The sequence below is a fragment of the Lepidochelys kempii genome, chromosome 4 (genome assembly GCF_965140285.1).
Source record: "Lepidochelys kempii isolate rLepKem1 chromosome 4, rLepKem1.hap1, whole genome shotgun sequence".
Taxonomy (NCBI): domain Eukaryota; kingdom Metazoa; phylum Chordata; order Testudines; family Cheloniidae; genus Lepidochelys; species Lepidochelys kempii.
The window spans coordinates 30,179,049-30,195,917 of NC_136383.1; the positions used below are offsets into that span (position 1 = coordinate 30,179,049).

The following is a 16,869-nucleotide window of genomic DNA, read 5'->3' on the forward strand; positions in this document are numbered from 1 at the left end:
GGTTTTCAGTGTACTAAACCAAAGTCCCTGTGGACTCCAGTTAACCTGGGGTGAATCTGAACTAGCCATCTAGGAGTGAAGGGTCTATATTCTTCCCTTTTAAACTGAAATGTATATTCTATGGAAAAATGGGAGAAGTTAAACATACAGTGTTGATATTTAACCAAAGAAAAAAAATATACTCACGTGTAAACATTGTGAGAAACCAAGGAATAGCATACAGCTACAAGAGAAAGAGAAGGGATAAAAAACACATTTTGTTATGTGCTGAAGGCCTTGTCAAGGTTGATTTTCTATTACATTTAAAGCTGTATAGCATTTCAAGTTTCAGTGATAAGACCATTTTCACATAAATGTAACTTATACAGAACTTCACGTTTGGGGCTGAATTTTCCTTTGCTTAAAGGCTGAGCAGAATCGTCTCAGCCACTTTTAAGTTTCATGGAAATTAAAAAACCAAAGCCTTGTTTGATTAAATGATCACAGTTCCCATCCCACTTACACATACAGATAACTCAAAAACGACTGATCTTGGACATCTGAAAGTTGGCATTCAATGAATCTTCATTGAAGAGTACATAGCCAAGTATGAAAAACCAAACAGTTTAGATAATGAAGTTATGAACAACAGGAAATTGTTCCTTGCAGTAGAACATTCAGCAAGATGTGGGTATTCACACTTATTGAGAAGAGCACTGGGCATATCTGCTTCCCCCCACACCCCCTGTATGGACATCTATTAAATGTGATCCTAATGTACCAAGGGAACATTTTTCAATGAATGGCAATAGGTACAATTCAGCCTTAAGGACTTAAAGCACTTATCAACGTATTGTATGCATTTAGCAGTTTAGGTGCTTATGCCTAATGTTTATGTCATGTGAAGGATTTGAGGTGGTGTAGGCACTTATCCTGCTATGAGGAGCGTAAGCATTTATGTTGCTTTAAGGGCTCTCTAGGCCGTAAAAACTTTATGCTACTGTAAGCTTTCGAACAGTTTACGTTATGCATGTATAGCACTGTAAATATGAAAGGCAGTTAAAAAGGTACGTCCTCTTCAGTAACTGAGACAGTTTAAGTGCTTATGCCACTTCAAGCATAATTCTTAATTTTAAAGAAAATACTAAGAAAATTAAATCTATGTGGATACTATGTTGAAGTTGCACAGAAAGTCACTGCAAGTCAGGAATGCAAAAGTTAAAAATCCAATATCAAATTTAATTCAACTGTACATATACAGTATTTTCCATTTCTGGAGAGGTTCTTTTTAGTTAGTTAAATGTATAGCTTAGTATATTACTCTTTATGTCATGAAATGCACAAGTTAGTGCTGCTAATGAACCTTCATTTTGCATTTCCTTATGTCTAGTGACTAAATGAACAAGCTTAATATTGCAGTAGTGTGTTTTTTGTATTAAATACACTCTTAACTGGTCAGGCTGATGAATGTATGTCTGTTGCAGTACTCCTTGGCATAGAGCTCTCCAAAATTTATTATAATAGCTACTCTATGTGTACCTTTCTTCTAACCAACTATTCATAACAGCAGCAGAAAAGCTGAGATGACTAAACTTGCCAGTATTTTCAGCATTCACACAGGTCTTTATGAATGGACCTCACTATACAGAAAGGTTCCGTTTCTGATAGTAAAAATTCCTCTACCATTGTTGATGGGATACACCAGCACAATCTACTTCCACACGTGTATTTTTGTAAAGCATTCCATCAACAACTTCATATTCCCCACTACCATCTGAAAAGCCTGCAATAGTGCTTTTGCCCTGCCATTACGTTTGAAATAATTTGTTCACATGCAAGAATGTGCAGTATATCCACTAGAAAAGACGACTCCAGATATGCTGAATGCTTTGTCTTTAGGTATATCTACATGGAGATTAAAGCTCCATGGCATGGACCTGGCTGACCTGGGTCAGCTGACTCCGGCTTGTGGGGCTTGGGCTGTGGACCAAAAATTGTTGTGTAAACATTCATGCTTGGGCTGCAGCCTGAACTCTGGGACTCTCCACCCTCACGGAGTCCCAGAGCTTGGGCTCCAGCCTGAGTCCGAATATCCACACAGCAATTATTCAGCCCCACTGCCCAAGCCCCATGAGCCCAAGTCAGCTGGCTCAGGCCAGCCGCAGGTTTTTATCCCCATGTAGACATACCTTTTGCTTTCGAGATAGAAATTGACCACAGCAAAATACCTGAGCCCCCCTTGTTCATAAATTATTTCGTTGAGAACTGGAAGTAGATCAGTTCAGACTCACAATTTGATTTTTAAAAAAACTGTATTAGCCAAGTAGACTTGCACACATTCAAAATTACACACACAGAAATGTAAATACCAACACCTATAGCTTTAGCTGTGTACACATTTTTTCAACACACAAGTAAAAGAAATATACAGAACTATTGGACATAACAGAAAACACTAACATGCTATAAATATGACAAATAGTAAAAAACTTTATCCCTAAAAGACAGACCTGGCTATAAATGTCACTCACCAATCCTGACAACTACCCAATATGTCAAAAAATTAGGCCAGACAATCTTTAAGTAGTAGGTAGTTATTAGGGAAATTACAATAGGAGTTGAAGGGGAAATTATCCTTGTTATTTTCTACAATATAATGCTACAACAAGAAGGGGTAGAGGTAAGAATAAAAATATGATAATTTATCTCCAGTACTTTTATTGCAAAGAGAGCTACCGCATTGTTCAGCATCCCTCCTTCATGTCTTATTATTCCACTGTAACAGGTCAAAAGTGGAAAATGAAGATCCAAAAGGAGAACAACATGTATCTGGTTTAAAGTACTTGCCTCACAAACGTGAATTTAAAACAAATATGCTGCCATATGTACATAGTCAAACCACTATACTCTAAATAAAGATATTCTTAGTAAATATTGCCCCCTAGCAACATCTGGGAAGAATAACTGCATGGTAGGACTGGCTAAAACTTTCACCGTTTTCAACCTTTTTCCACTGGAGCTCAAACTGCAATGGGTTTGCAGACTGGTGGGTCTCCCTGTATCTTCCCTTCAAATGAGTATTGCTCAGTATTTTAAAGAAAATTTACACAGTACTCAATAAGAGCAATATTTGAACTTCATAGACACTAAGTCACATGAAAAAACAGATCAGCTGAACTTCCACATCAAAAGAGAATTAGTAAAAACAATGAATCAAAATATATACTTTCATTACAACTGTAAAAGTACATTTATCTGAGAAACAGCCTGAGATCATGAGTTGCAGTCCCATAATTATCAATGTTTAATAGATAAGGTTGAGTTCAGCTGTACACATAAAATCAGCGATACAACCACTTTTTTTAAATCTATGAAGAATACGGCCTATCCTCCCCAAAATTAATGCAATCATCATTTGAATGCACAACGAGTTTCCTGAGAATTTACAAAAAGTAGATTTACCCATTAGGTATACATTTTGAGAAGGAAATTTCCAGACAAAAACTTTGTTAAGATAGAGTTAAGATTGAGAGTATCTATTACTACTTAGGAGTAAAATATATTACAGGATAATCATCATCAACATAATCTACAAAACAACCCAAGTCTGAAGACAATTGGTTCAGTATTTTTTATTAATTGGCAAAGCAATTCTTCAAAGAGAAAAATTAATTACTGTAACTGCCAACACATGTGATATACATTTCTTTAAGTAAGTGGCAAATTTATAAACTGAACAAACATATCTACTATACATATTTAGTGTGATTTTCAAACACTCACAACTTTGGTAAATTTAAACATTTTTCCTCACAAACCAAATACAGGAACATATGAATTGCCATACTAGATCAGACCCAAGGTCCATCAACTCTCTGTACCCTGTCTCTTAAAAAGGCTACTTCAGATGCTACAGAAAGCATAAGAATCCTAAAGAGGACAAATGTGAGATAGTCTGCCTCCCACATCAGGTCTCCTCCTCCTAGTTAGAGACTGGCTTAAACCCTGAAGCATCAGGTTTAATGTCCCTTCCAAGGTTTTTATAATTGTGACAACCCCGCGTATTCCTGATAGCCATATAAACGTTGAGTCCTATTCTGAATCTTGGTAAGTTTTTGGCCTCACTGACTTCTTGTGAAGAAGTGGAAGCCAAGCACAGAGAATTAAAAATTACTTGCCCCAGGTTACCGAGCAATATTGTGGCAGAATGGCAGGACTAAAACTCAAATTTTATACCTCCTATTTCAGTGCCCTATCCAGATACTGGTAATGAAGGCCCTGAAACTCTAAACACTTTAGCACATGCTTAATTTTAATTTCTATAGCACTGTGTAAGTGCTTAAATGAACTATTCATATGCTTAAAGTTAAGCACATGTATAAATGTTTGAAGGACTGGGGACAGAGTACCCATAAGCGGGCAAGATAAATGTAAAGGATTAAACCTAATTCCATCCATCCCCATCTCTCATTCCAAATATGTAAAACACAAAACAATTGCTTTCCTATTAAATAAAAATTAAAAACCAGCCGTCAAACACTCCTGACTGAACAAGTGCGTGCTTGCAAGACAGAAAAGTATATTTCAGTAAGGACAATTTAATTCAGGCTTCCAAATGTAGTTACAAACAAACAGGAAAATAAAAAGAACGAAAAATATGTTGGCAACGGTGTTCTTTTAACTCTAGTTAGATAAAGCCTTATTACAGATACCTCCTGCATATCACTGAATCCAATTTGAGGTCTGTCTACAACAGCACCATTACCAAGATGATATTAAGTAACTGCAGCCAGACTTTGTCATCTCTGTTAATGGCCAGCTGACAACTGTGTCTAGCTTCTATTATTTGCAGTTGAAAGCTATTCAGAATAATTTATGGATACAGTTTCCCTTATAGTAAAGTGGCTCATTTCCTTGTCTCTCTTCCCTTAAAAATGGACGGATTTTGATGTTAGAATTATTTAGTAAAATACAGAACAGATGTTATAAAACATTATATAAGTTCATACTCCACAACAGTGAAAAAGAAAAAAAACCCTGTAAAATTCACCTTACGGATATCTCCATTTACATGTAAATCACATAGCCACTGCAATATATTTAATCCAGGCACCACATCAGCTAACAATATTCACAACTATTCAAGCTTCAGCAGTGTTCAATATTCTGAGAGCTACATGACCCAAAGTAAATGGAAGGGTGCCAGGAAACACAATCCTTCCTGCAGCGGGAGCCTGCCTTTCAATGATGAAAGATTAATCAGGGTTTACTTTGATAGGATTAGTACTCAAGCACGAAACTCTGGTTCGGATCTCATTACTGAAGTGCATATCCTTCACCTTGATGGATCTGGGCTGTCTTGCTACAGGTGCAAAAACACTCCTCTCTCTTACTAATCTAAAAGGCAGAACCCAGAACAGAAATATTTTGATGTGACAGGTGATTTAGGAAGAATGACTCCTCTTAGGAGGTGTAGCTAGCCTTTAGAACAGTCGGGGATTGCCAATACATTTATTTGTATGATGCAAATACTTTTTAAAAAAAATTTATAGTTGTACATCCTAATTGGTATATATTTTGGATTCTCTAGTGTACTCCCTTCATTTGTCATCTATCTTAGGCTTTCGGGTCTCTGGGACAGGGCCTGAGTATGCCTGTGCATCTGTATAGCAACCAGCATAGTGGAGTCTTGATACTGATGAGGACTCCTGGCTACTACCATAATACAAATAATTAAAAATATGTACAAATAAATGGTTTGTTTATTCATATCTCATCTACAATTTGTCTGAAGGCCCATAAGAGGCCCATGATTGGAGTCATTGTCTGAGGAGCTCTGCAGATGGTTTTCTGCAGTGGGTCCACGTAGGATGGTATGGATGGCAATGATAGGGATAGGCAAAAGGATGGGTCAGGGAACGTACATATGTACACGTTCTATGTTGCTATTCCAATTCACATACTGAATTAATGGCCAAAGTGTGTTTGGATGGCTATGCTGTAGCCCTGTGTCCCAGCCCCATGTTGGGAGCTTGCATTTTGCTTTTTCAAAGTCCTGTGCATTTCATCTACATAAAACCCTGATTTCACCGGCTTTATATAGATGAATAGATTTCTTCCCCCCTTGACACTAGCCTGAAGTGATGCATATGGCCTAGTAAGGTCTTTTCTACACCGAAGTAAGTTTAACCCATCCATGTGTAACCCACTACATTAGCCGGTCTCTTCAGCTGACTGGACGTATTACGTTAGTTTTTAAGTGTCGCTATATCCCATCTGAAGTTGGATCATTTATAAACAACCCTATTTATCACCCTGAAACACTGTTATCAAAAAGAAAAAAAACTGTACAACAGACTTAATTTATGCTTTCCTGGCAAAAGCTTCATTTGAGGCCACAAACCTGATAATTACATGCATAAGTATCCTTTAAATATGAAACTCCTGATCACTTCATGAGTATACACAAATTCATACAGAAGTTGTGTATGAAAAAATCAGTTCTGCAAATTTGGCCCTGTAACAGCAGGCAATTTCTGCAAAAGCACTGATTTACCTTTAACATTTTTGAAGGAACATAGTTTTTTAATAAAATGATAATCATGACTGTTCAGAAAATATATTCCTGAACCAAACACCTTATATTTCCCCTCTTTCCACTGAACCTGTATTCCCCTCTTCCATGGTGATGATTCCCTCCTTTCTCCCCGCCCACACTGATTATTACATGTACTGTCATGAAGCTTGCCATGTATTTTTAATGACTTCTTTTTATAACCTGACCAGACTTTTTGAAGAGTGCTGCCCGTATCAGTTAACAATGCTTCTCTTTAGAGTCTTCAATGTGTCACCTCAGTACAGGCTTAAGGTATATCTACAATACAGAGACTATGTCACTATAGCTATGCAGGCATAATCCTGTAGTGTTGACGTAGCCTAGTTTGATGGAAATGTTTTTTCCATTGGTGTAGGAAAACTACCACCTTAGAATGAAAACATTTTTCTACCAACATAGCTGTGTCTACAGGTTTAGGGGAGGATTAGGTGAGCATTATGTCGTCGATCAGGGGTGTGATTTTTGATATTGATATTTTTCTTTTAAGAATGAAGTTGAACAACAACAAAAAGTTTAACTATCTCATCATAAGTGAGGCTACGATTTTGACACGGAGGTCGCAGAAGTTATGGAATCTGTGACTTCCAAAGAGCTCCGTGACTTCAGCCCCAGCAGCTGGGAGCTGCATGGTCCTGCCGCCTCCCGCAGCAACAGGGAGCCACCTGAGACAATGGCCCCCAAGCCCCCGGCCGCCGAAGGCAGGGGAGTACCCTAGCAGCTCCACTGCTGCCGCAGCAGGGGACACCGGCAGTTCCTCCCCAATAGGGAGTGGACAGGGGAACCCTGCAGCTCTAAGCCCCCTTGAGCTTCCAGCCACTCTGCATCTGCCCAGTCCCTTCCCACTTTATCATGGATAATTTTAGTAAAAGTCAGGGACAGGTCACGGGCTAATGTGAATTTTTCTATCTTGCCCACGACCTGTCCATGACTTTTACTAAAAATATCCATGACAAAATTTTAGCCTTAATCATAAGCCCTTCGAGAAGTGCCACCCACCAGAATCAACGGGTAGGGGCCAGTGGTGGAAGGGAAGCAGTCCCAGTAGCAAGGGAGGGAGACACTCGCCAAGGGACAATAAATAGCTCCTACCCTGAGAATCTCCAACACCCATTGGCCAGCTGTGGGAGAGGCGTGCTGATTGGACAGCACTCCCCAGGTCCCAGGGTTTAGCCCAAGGCAGGGACCATATGGAACATCTTTTGGCTCAGTTCAAGCAGACCATTCTATCCACCCAAAATAGGGATGGGAACCTGGCCTGACAGATGCTGTGGGACTATCCCATTGCCTGTTCAGGGGGTCATGAAGGAATTTTTTCTCCCATGGGACAACTGAAGGAGGACCATGAAGATTTTTGCCTTCCTCGTAGCACCTGCAAGCCACAGTGGGTTGTAAGTAGGAACTCACTTAGGCCTGATCTACACTGGAGGGAGAAGGGGTGTTGATCTAAGCTACGCAACTTCAGATATGTGAATAACGTAGCTAAGTCAACGTACTTAGACCTACTCACCACGGTGTCTTCACTGCGGTGAGTCGACTGCTGCTGCTCCCCCATTGACTCTGCCTGCGCCTCTCGCAGCAGTGGAGTACAGGAGTCAACGGGAGAGCGCTCGGGGGTCCATTTATCGTGTCTAGATTAGATGCAATAAATCGACCCCCGCTGGATTGATCGCTGCTTGCCGATCTGAGGGGTAGTACAGACATATCCTTAGTTCCTTAGTACTGAGGTTCTGGGGTGGAGTTGTTTATTTGCTGCAACTTGTGGCCAGTTTCCAGTGTAGTTAAGAGAATAAAAATGAACAGTTCCCAGGAGGTAAAAGACCTGGGATTCTGATGGTGAGCTTTGGGCTCATGTGATAGGGTGAGACCTTGTGGCCTTCACTGTCTGAGGTCCCCACCCTGCTGCACCCTCGTACCTACCTCGAATTATGGTAAGGAGTCCTGTAATCCTGGTGCCAGCTACCGGTTATATGGTAAGGAGTCTTGTAGCCCTCTCCCCTGCTGCCCACTTGAGCTAAGTAAATGCCTAGTATAAGAGATTATGAGTAATGTCAGGTAGTGCCCCTCCCTTGTGTTGAAATTTAATAAAAGCTGTGGCCTGCCACTTAATTATATGCATGTCTCTGTCCTCATTTTGCCACTGTGTCCAGATCAAACTTCCAGTGACAGAGGTAAAGTTCTTCTGTAGGCAACTTTCATTGTGTCAGCAACAATCTAGAAACACCCTATTAGAATTACCCTCTCTTCCTTTTTTCTTCTCTTTACCTTTATTATACAGCATTTACAAGAACCCTTAGCACTTACATCTGGAATAAAGCCAATTTCATTGAGATGGTTACTCAGCTCTGGATCATGGAATGCAATCATCTGGGAGAACACTGTCAGGTATTCTGAAATGACAACAATGTTTAAGATCATTGCCAAAAAAAAGAGAACACACAACGGCACACTTAACTCACACACAAGGAATACATGTGCTCAGAACAGAATTAATTATGAAGCTTGCACTTTTCTTTATACATACAACACCATTTTAACTATTATATTACCCATTAGGACAAATATATTTTTTAAAATCCATTTAAAGTTTTTTCTCCACTCCCTGTTTATACCATGTGCATCTTCAACAGTACACAGCTGCTATCTTCTTTACACTTATGCTTGGTCTAAAACACTAGGAACTTATGCTGGTATAACTATGTTGCTCAGGGGTATGGAAAATCCATACCCCTGAGCGATGTAGTTATATCGACCTAACCCCCAATGTAGACAGGACCAGCTTCTCCTGTCGACACAGCTACCATCCTTCAAGGAGATGGAGTATCTATGCCAACAGGAGAAGCTCTCCCATCGGTGTAAGAAGCATCTTCACTAAGTGCTACAACGGTGCAGTGCTGTACATGTAGATAAGTCCTTAGGACTTTCCATACTTCCTTTTCCACTCAGATACAGCTAAAACAAATGGAATACTTCATTGGTGCTCATAGCCTGATGTGTTACACACTTGCAAATTACACAATTTAAAAAACAGCAAATATTTCAGCATGAATATGAACTAGGCCTTGGGCATATCACACTGATTAAAGTAAATTAGAACAAGGTTCTTCCAAGTAATTTCCAGGAACTGACATGCACTGAAAACTACAAAGATATCACCATACTAAACGTATTTGCTACTAAGTGAACTTGTTTACATCATTATGTGGATTGAAGTGTTAAGTCTCTCCTCCCTTTATTAACACCTATCTTCTTTATTTTCCTTTCTGGAAAGGGAAAAGAATTATTACAGGACAGATTTAATAATATATCCCCAGTTCTACACATCAAGCTGAAAGGCACAGTTTAACTCAATCGCCTCAATTATCATTCACATTTAATTTCGGAGAAGCCAAAATGGAAACTCATCCCCGAAAGGCTTCTCTCCTCTTCCTCCCCCTTACACACAATTTCATTTGCCTTCTATCTGCAAGTGGAGCCTTTCTTAGGCTCAGAATCAAGAGACTTTATCCTTGCAATTTCATGACAGGTTGCATTTCCCTTTCCCTTCCACAAAGTTCTCAAATTTCCAACAGTGCTGCTGCCTGACACTACATAACCCTGCCCCAATGGCAGAGATTTCCAGGCCCCTCCATCAAAGACTCTGCTAAGGCAGCATCTTCATGCGAAGGAGTCATAGCCAGGCACCCTTTAATAAAAGCTTCTGAAGTGAACGGTCAGTAAGTGCTGCTACAGTGCCTTAGGAAGTCCCCTAACTGCCCCTCCTTAATTTGCAAACATTCCATGTACAAACACCAGCATCAGGGCTTGTCTTTTGTCTTGAGTTATCTTAATTTAGGGTGACCAGATAGCAAGTGTGAAAAATCGGGGGGGGGGGGGGGGAGGGAAATAGGTGCCTATACAAGAAAAAACTTGATCTGCACAATGGATCAGCAGCACAGAATGACTGGATGTAGCAATATAGGGCTTGATTTCACTGACCAAAAAAGTGTGCGTTTTACCCGAGGATAACTAATGCCCATCAGCTATCCCACTGAGGTTAATCACAGGCTGGAGGGGTGGGGGGTGGAGGCATAATGCTGACCTCACCAATCTATCTCGCCATGAATACTACAAGTGCCCCATCTCCACTTAAGGTTTTGCAACAAGATAACAATCACGTGTTTGCTGGCCATAACATCACACCTTTTTAAGCAGTGAAACCTACGACAGCGTAGCTGCATCCTCACTGCATTACCAGCTCCAGTATCACTCAAGTTTTAACTCACATATTCTGATAGAACAGCTAGCTAAAGTTTAAAGTACCACTTAATTTGAGCTAGAGATTTTTATGCATCAACAGGAGTCAACACTCAAGTTGGCTCAAGTTAGGGACAACACTCAAGTTATACTTTGAGCTAATACTGCAATGAAGACAAGCCCCCAATCTCATTGTATGCATGTATTATCCACATAAGCTTATTGGACAAGCCAGGCTTAATTTAGCTTTTCCCACATTCAGTGCTGACACATTTGAGTTAATAAAATACCCAGCAACCATAGGTAAGGTACAGAGCTTTTCTACACTTACAGCACTGCAGCGGCACAGCTGCACGCTCTGCGCTGCTGTATCGCTTAGTGAAGACGCTACCTATGTCGACGGGAGAGCTTCTCCCCATCGACATAGCTCTGTCTACACCAGGGGTTAGGCTGGTATAATAATGTCACTCAGGGGTGTGGATAGCGTAGTTATACTGTGATAAATTGGTAGTGCAGACCAAGCCATATAAAGCCAGTAATCACATACAGTCATATGCGTGCTGATGAAAACAGATTCACAATTAACTTCCTTAAAGCACATTTCCTTTTAAACAAGAAATTTGTGCCTATGGTGGTTCTGCACAGATACACTATAGTTTGTTAAATATCGTTTTTATTTGTATAGCCAGACTCATAAAATATAATTATTGTGTGAGATTACATGATTAATGAAGGGTCTATTGAAGACACACAATCCTTCATGAAAACACATTATTTAGGTCCTGCCAAACACTGTTGGCTGGAATTTTATGATATGAATTATTCTTTCGCATAATCTGATATTCTATAGCTATAAACCTTTAATTGCTCTTACATCTTACTTCATATGGGGAAATGCATCTGATAAATCTGACAAACTGTGCTTTAACTGCTTAGGGCAGGCTCAGAAATGAGATATGCTGAACCTTTCTGCACTGGGAAAGATTTTTATTCCATTAAGGGGTGAGGTGCTAAAATTGCAGTGATGTAATCAGACACGATCCATCCTGCCATGTTCCTCACAGTGTCTCCAGAGAACAGGAAAAAGCTCAGCACACCAAACTAAACAAAACCATCACAAAACCTTCCTTTAAAACTATATTAATATGTTGATATTGAACACCAACAGCTAGAAATCAAATCAGAACACACCAACAGTCCAGCTAGTCTAATATCCTCATACCAGATGCTGCAGTGCAAGATGTAAAGACCACATCATACATTTACTTGAGCAATATCATACTATGTGCCTATCCCCATCTGGTAATTTTTTCAGGTCTGGACACATGACAATCAATACCTCTCATTGTATCCTAGTTAGCAACACTACAAATGATATTCTTCTACATATCACTGTCTCAACCTTTAAAAAAAAATCTCACTAAGCTACACTGGCCTTAAAAAACCCTAAAGCAGTTCATTCCACAGGCAAATTATTTATTGTATAAAATAACAGTTTACTTTATTCTTTAAAAATATGCTCCTTTAGTTTCATCAGGTGCCCCTTTGCCTTTATATTATGATAGAGTGCAAACAGGAAATCTCCTGACTGGCCTTCTCCACGTCATTCATTATGTCATATGTCCAGGTCACACCCCCACTCTCACTTATCTCCATACCAAACTATGCAGTCCTAATCTTTTAGTCTCTCCTCATATTACCGCCTACCCCAAATCTTAATGTCCAATCATTTTGCTGACCTTCTGAGAACTTTCCCATATCTTTTTGGAGATGAGGGGAGGAAATAAATGCTGTTCCTCAGCAGAAGACATACAGGGAAAGTATTGTAATAACGTTTATTTGTGGATTATAAGTGCATATGGTGCATTTCAGTAAGATGTATTATTTGTTAAACAGGTACAAATCGTCGTAACCAATGAAAAAAAGTGAGAAGCTATGCATCATGATTATTAACATCTACCTTTTTAGCATTAATTTTCCATCTCTCTCTTTCTCCCCTCTGCTAAAAAAAAAAAAAAAAAGGGCAAGAGACTTCAAAAGTATTTTCCTGTATGCTCTAACTAAAGTTTCTGAAGAATAATTTTTTGTTCCTTTTCATACAGCTGCCAACTTGACTCCCAAGACAAAAAACATTGTTAGGTCAACAGAGACAATGCCCTAACCAAGCTATTAAGACACACTTCTGACTCACGAATCTCACAAACAGCACGAGGTGTTAAATCATTCAAATTAGAATAATGCTTGTTAGAATTGCTGTCAACTGCACATCTGATGGCTAGTGATGCGGGAAAGGATGACAAGAAGGACATCAGAGTGTGGATTGAAGTAAAGATCCTCTATGTTTTTAAATTTGTTATTCAGATAGGATGGCTTCAGCAAATCTTCTCTGGGAGGCTTCCTAATCCTCCCAAATTTCTTCTCCACTTTGTCTCCATTTTAAAAGGAACTGACAGCCCACTCCTCCTCCTATTTACTTATAGGGCTGTTGAGGCTAAGAAATAACAACCAGGAGCTATGGAGCAGTTTCCTTAGGAAGACTTGTCCTCAGATCAGTCATACAACTGATCTACTAACTGGTTTATGTTGAAATGTTACATCCACATAGCTAGTTCTCTCAGGAGTGTGAAAAATCTACAACCCTGGCAGATATAGGCTATGGTTACACTACAGCTTAAGTTGACACAAGTTATGTCATTCAGGGGTATGAATTAGCCATTTATTAATTTATGCCAATTTAAGCGCCAGTGTGCATGGTGCTATGCCAGCAGGAGAGCTTCTCCTGCCGACACAGCTACCATTGCTCATGGGCACTGGAGTAATTAAACCGACAGGAGAGCTCTCTCCTGTAGGCGTAGAGTGGCTATACTAGATTGACACTAGATGCAAGTTAATAAATGGCTAATAAATGGCTGTAAGCTCTCTAGTGTAGCTATAGCCATAGTTAAGCCAAAATAACCTCTGGAGTAGACAGAACTAGGTACACCCAAGAATTCTTCCATACACCTGGGCCACCACCTTTCAGGAAGGTGGATTACCTACAGTGAGGGGATGATCCCTCTGTCGTAGCAAGTGTCTTCCCTTAAATGCTGCAGCTGTGCCACTGTAGCGTTTTAAGTATAGGCATAGGGCACTCCCATCAAACTCTTGACCCTCTACTAAAGTAAATGTATTCTCTAAACACCCACTGATATCTGCTGCTCCTCTCACCTTCTGTTCTGAAGCAGAATGGCAGTCTGCAATAAAGTGGCTTTGAGTTGCCTCAATGATAGACCACCATGATACGAAGTGCAGAGAGAGTCTTTTTAGCATTCTTATTTCATTACATTGATTGGTTCCTGCTTAAAACTGCTTCAGAGAGCAACAAGTGTTTTTTTGCTGCTGCTGCTTGGTTAGTTTTTCATCTTCACACACTTTCCTACTTATTTTTGTTTTGGTTTTGCCGTTGTTCCTTCGATTACTACCCTGGTCTCCTAATAAGCTACTTGAAGATATAAGTGGGTATTTCTATAATACTGAAAGGGTATGCTTCTACTTCTGTCAATTAAAAAACCACTGAAGAAAAAACAAAATTTACTTGAAAACACAGCATTAATAACTACTCCATAAACTCTCTTATTAGAAGAAAAGGGAAACAAACATCAACCTACCTTGAATGACATGAGAATTATCCTTCAAGAAGAAGTTATACAGGTACTTGGGAATAAAAGCAGACATGCAGGCATATGCAAGAGCTAAAAGAGAATTCGGACAAGACACCATTAGCTAGGAAGGTAGAGTCTGCAAAAAACATCTTTACACTGGAAAACATTCATTACTAAAGAAGTGTTTATACCTGATTTGTTATCAGTCTGTGCAGATGGTAACTAACGGTGTAAAATGCATGAAAAACAACACTTTTCCTTTTAAAAAATATTTTAAAAGGTACTCAAGAAATATCCTATTGCTACTGACTATGCAATGAACAATCCAAATAAATTCAGTTTTACCATGTATTAGTTTTGAGGCGAAGTACAAAAATTTGGGACTTTCAGATCAGTAGTGTTCCCATATCAATTACTGTAATATAGGCATTAACCTTGTCCAAGTTCCAAAACTTGAGTGACCACATCTGTCTACCTAAAGTCTGCTTGCAGTTGCAATGGAATTTTTTAGAAAGAATTCTTTAGGAATGAAGGATAATCTTGTGGCTCTTGCGCTAAACTGAAACTCAAGAGATCAATTACACATTCTGCCACAGACTTCTTGACACTGGACAAGACATTTCATCTCAGTGACTCAGTTGCCTCACATTTTTTCCTACCTCTTCTAATTACATTTTGATTGTTAGACTGTTTCTACTATATAGAAATTCTTAGTCCACCCTCACCACCATAGTACCTGGGTGCCTTCCAAAAGGCGCAATAAGTGATGTGACTAACATCTGCCCTGTGTGGTTTGGTCTCCCTCGCTCTCTCCCTAGTACCTACAGCATCTAGCAAAATGGGATTCTGATCTAGGTTGTGGCGTCAAGCCTTACTAGAACACAAACAACTGCTAAATCAAATCTTTACTTCCAACCCTACACTGTTTATTTTTACTATGCACTGATAAAAGTTGCTCTTGATTGGTTTATGATGTCCTAACAATGGCAAAGAAATGACAAAGTATGTGTAACTGTACCGCTGTCTGCAAATGACAGGAAAGTTACAACTTCTAAACTAGCAGAATATGAGAGATAGACAGCTTTGGAATGCTGCAGTGATATAAGAATCCAGGGGCTGGGATGGCCCACTAAGCCCATCAAGATTGTGAACCACCAAGACAAAAGGTAGATATATACTGTTGATAGATGGAGCAGTCACAACCCCTCTCAATTCCTCTCTCCCAACAAATCTTTGTTTTGCCTGGACTGAGACTAAGCTATCTGGTTTTCATGTAGGATCTTACTTGAGCTAGGGACTTGGAAAGCTAGAATCAAGAAAGTAGAAACCAGGCTCCACTACAGAACATTCATAGAAAAAGAGGCATATGTATATTATAGAAGTGCTGCTGGCAGGTCTATAGGTAAAAACAAATTTTGTACCTGAAGTAGGGATTCAACCACTTTGTTACCTGAAGAATACAGTGTATTATCCCCCAAATTTCAGCACTTACTCTTTCAGTAAGAAAAGAGACAGTTACCTACCTGTACAGTAACTGTTGTTCAAGATATGGGTGCAGACATGTATTCCACTTAGGCGTATGTGACCCTGTGCACCAAAGTCAGAGAACTTTCCCTAGCAGTACCATAGGGGTGGTGCGAACACCTTCTGAACCCTTCTCCCCGCCCTTTCCTGGCTAATTAAGGGCTAAACCCCAAACCCCCTCAGTTCCTTCACACAGAACATCAGAGTTGAAACTTTGATTGAGAGGGGAGGAAAGGAGGGCCATGGAATACCCGCCTGCACCTGCATTTCAAAGAACAACAGTTACCTGACAGGTAGGTCTTTTCTTCAAGATGTTGCAGACGTCTGTGTATTCCACTCAGATGACTCTCAAGCAGTATCACAAGGAGGTGACGTGCGGAGTTAACTGAACTAATAACTGCCTTCCCAAAATTTACATCTGATCTAGATGCAGTTGTAATAGCATAACGCTTGGTAAAAGTATGCATGGAAGACCAAGTCTACAAACGTACAATATCAAAAAGTCACTGAAAAATGCATTTGATTTCGCAAAGGCCTTTGTCAAATGAGCTCTTAAGCCAGAGGTGGGAAAACTATGACCCGGGGGCTGAATCCGGCCCTTAGGACATTTTAATCTGGCCCTCAAGCTTCCGCTAGGGACCAGGGCCTTCCCCGCTCCAGCCAGGAAGTGGGGTCAGAGGCTTGCCCCGTTCTGCGCGGCTCCTAGAAACAGCGGCATGTCCCCACTCTGGCTCCTACACATAGGGGCAGCCAGGGGGCTCTGCATGCTGCCCCCACTGCAAGCACTGCCTCCACAGTTCCCATTGGCTGGGAACCGTGATCAATGGGAGATGCAGGGGTGGCACCCTGCAGATGGGGCAGCGCACAGAGCTGCCT

At 40.1% G+C, this 16,869-nt stretch overlaps 1 protein-coding gene across 20 annotated transcripts in view; it reads right to left on the reverse strand.

Moving 5' to 3' along the window:
* TBCK (TBC1 domain containing kinase) overlaps window positions 1–16,869 on the reverse strand; it is a 280,573-nt gene that overhangs the window by 176,718 nt on the left and 86,986 nt on the right. For all 20 annotated transcript variants that reach the window (XR_012158526.2, XR_012158524.2, XR_012158514.2 and 17 more), the window contains 3 exons: window positions 14,476–14,559; window positions 8,897–8,982; window positions 187–223 (listed from right to left, as the gene is read on the reverse strand). Coding sequence is in view for 1 of the 20 variants with exons in the window: in XM_073340839.2 (XP_073196940.2) it covers window positions 187–223; window positions 8,897–8,982; window positions 14,476–14,559 (207 nt within the window). In the remaining 19 variants the exon portion in view is untranslated. The remainder of the gene's footprint in view (window positions 1–186; window positions 224–8,896; window positions 8,983–14,475; window positions 14,560–16,869) is intronic.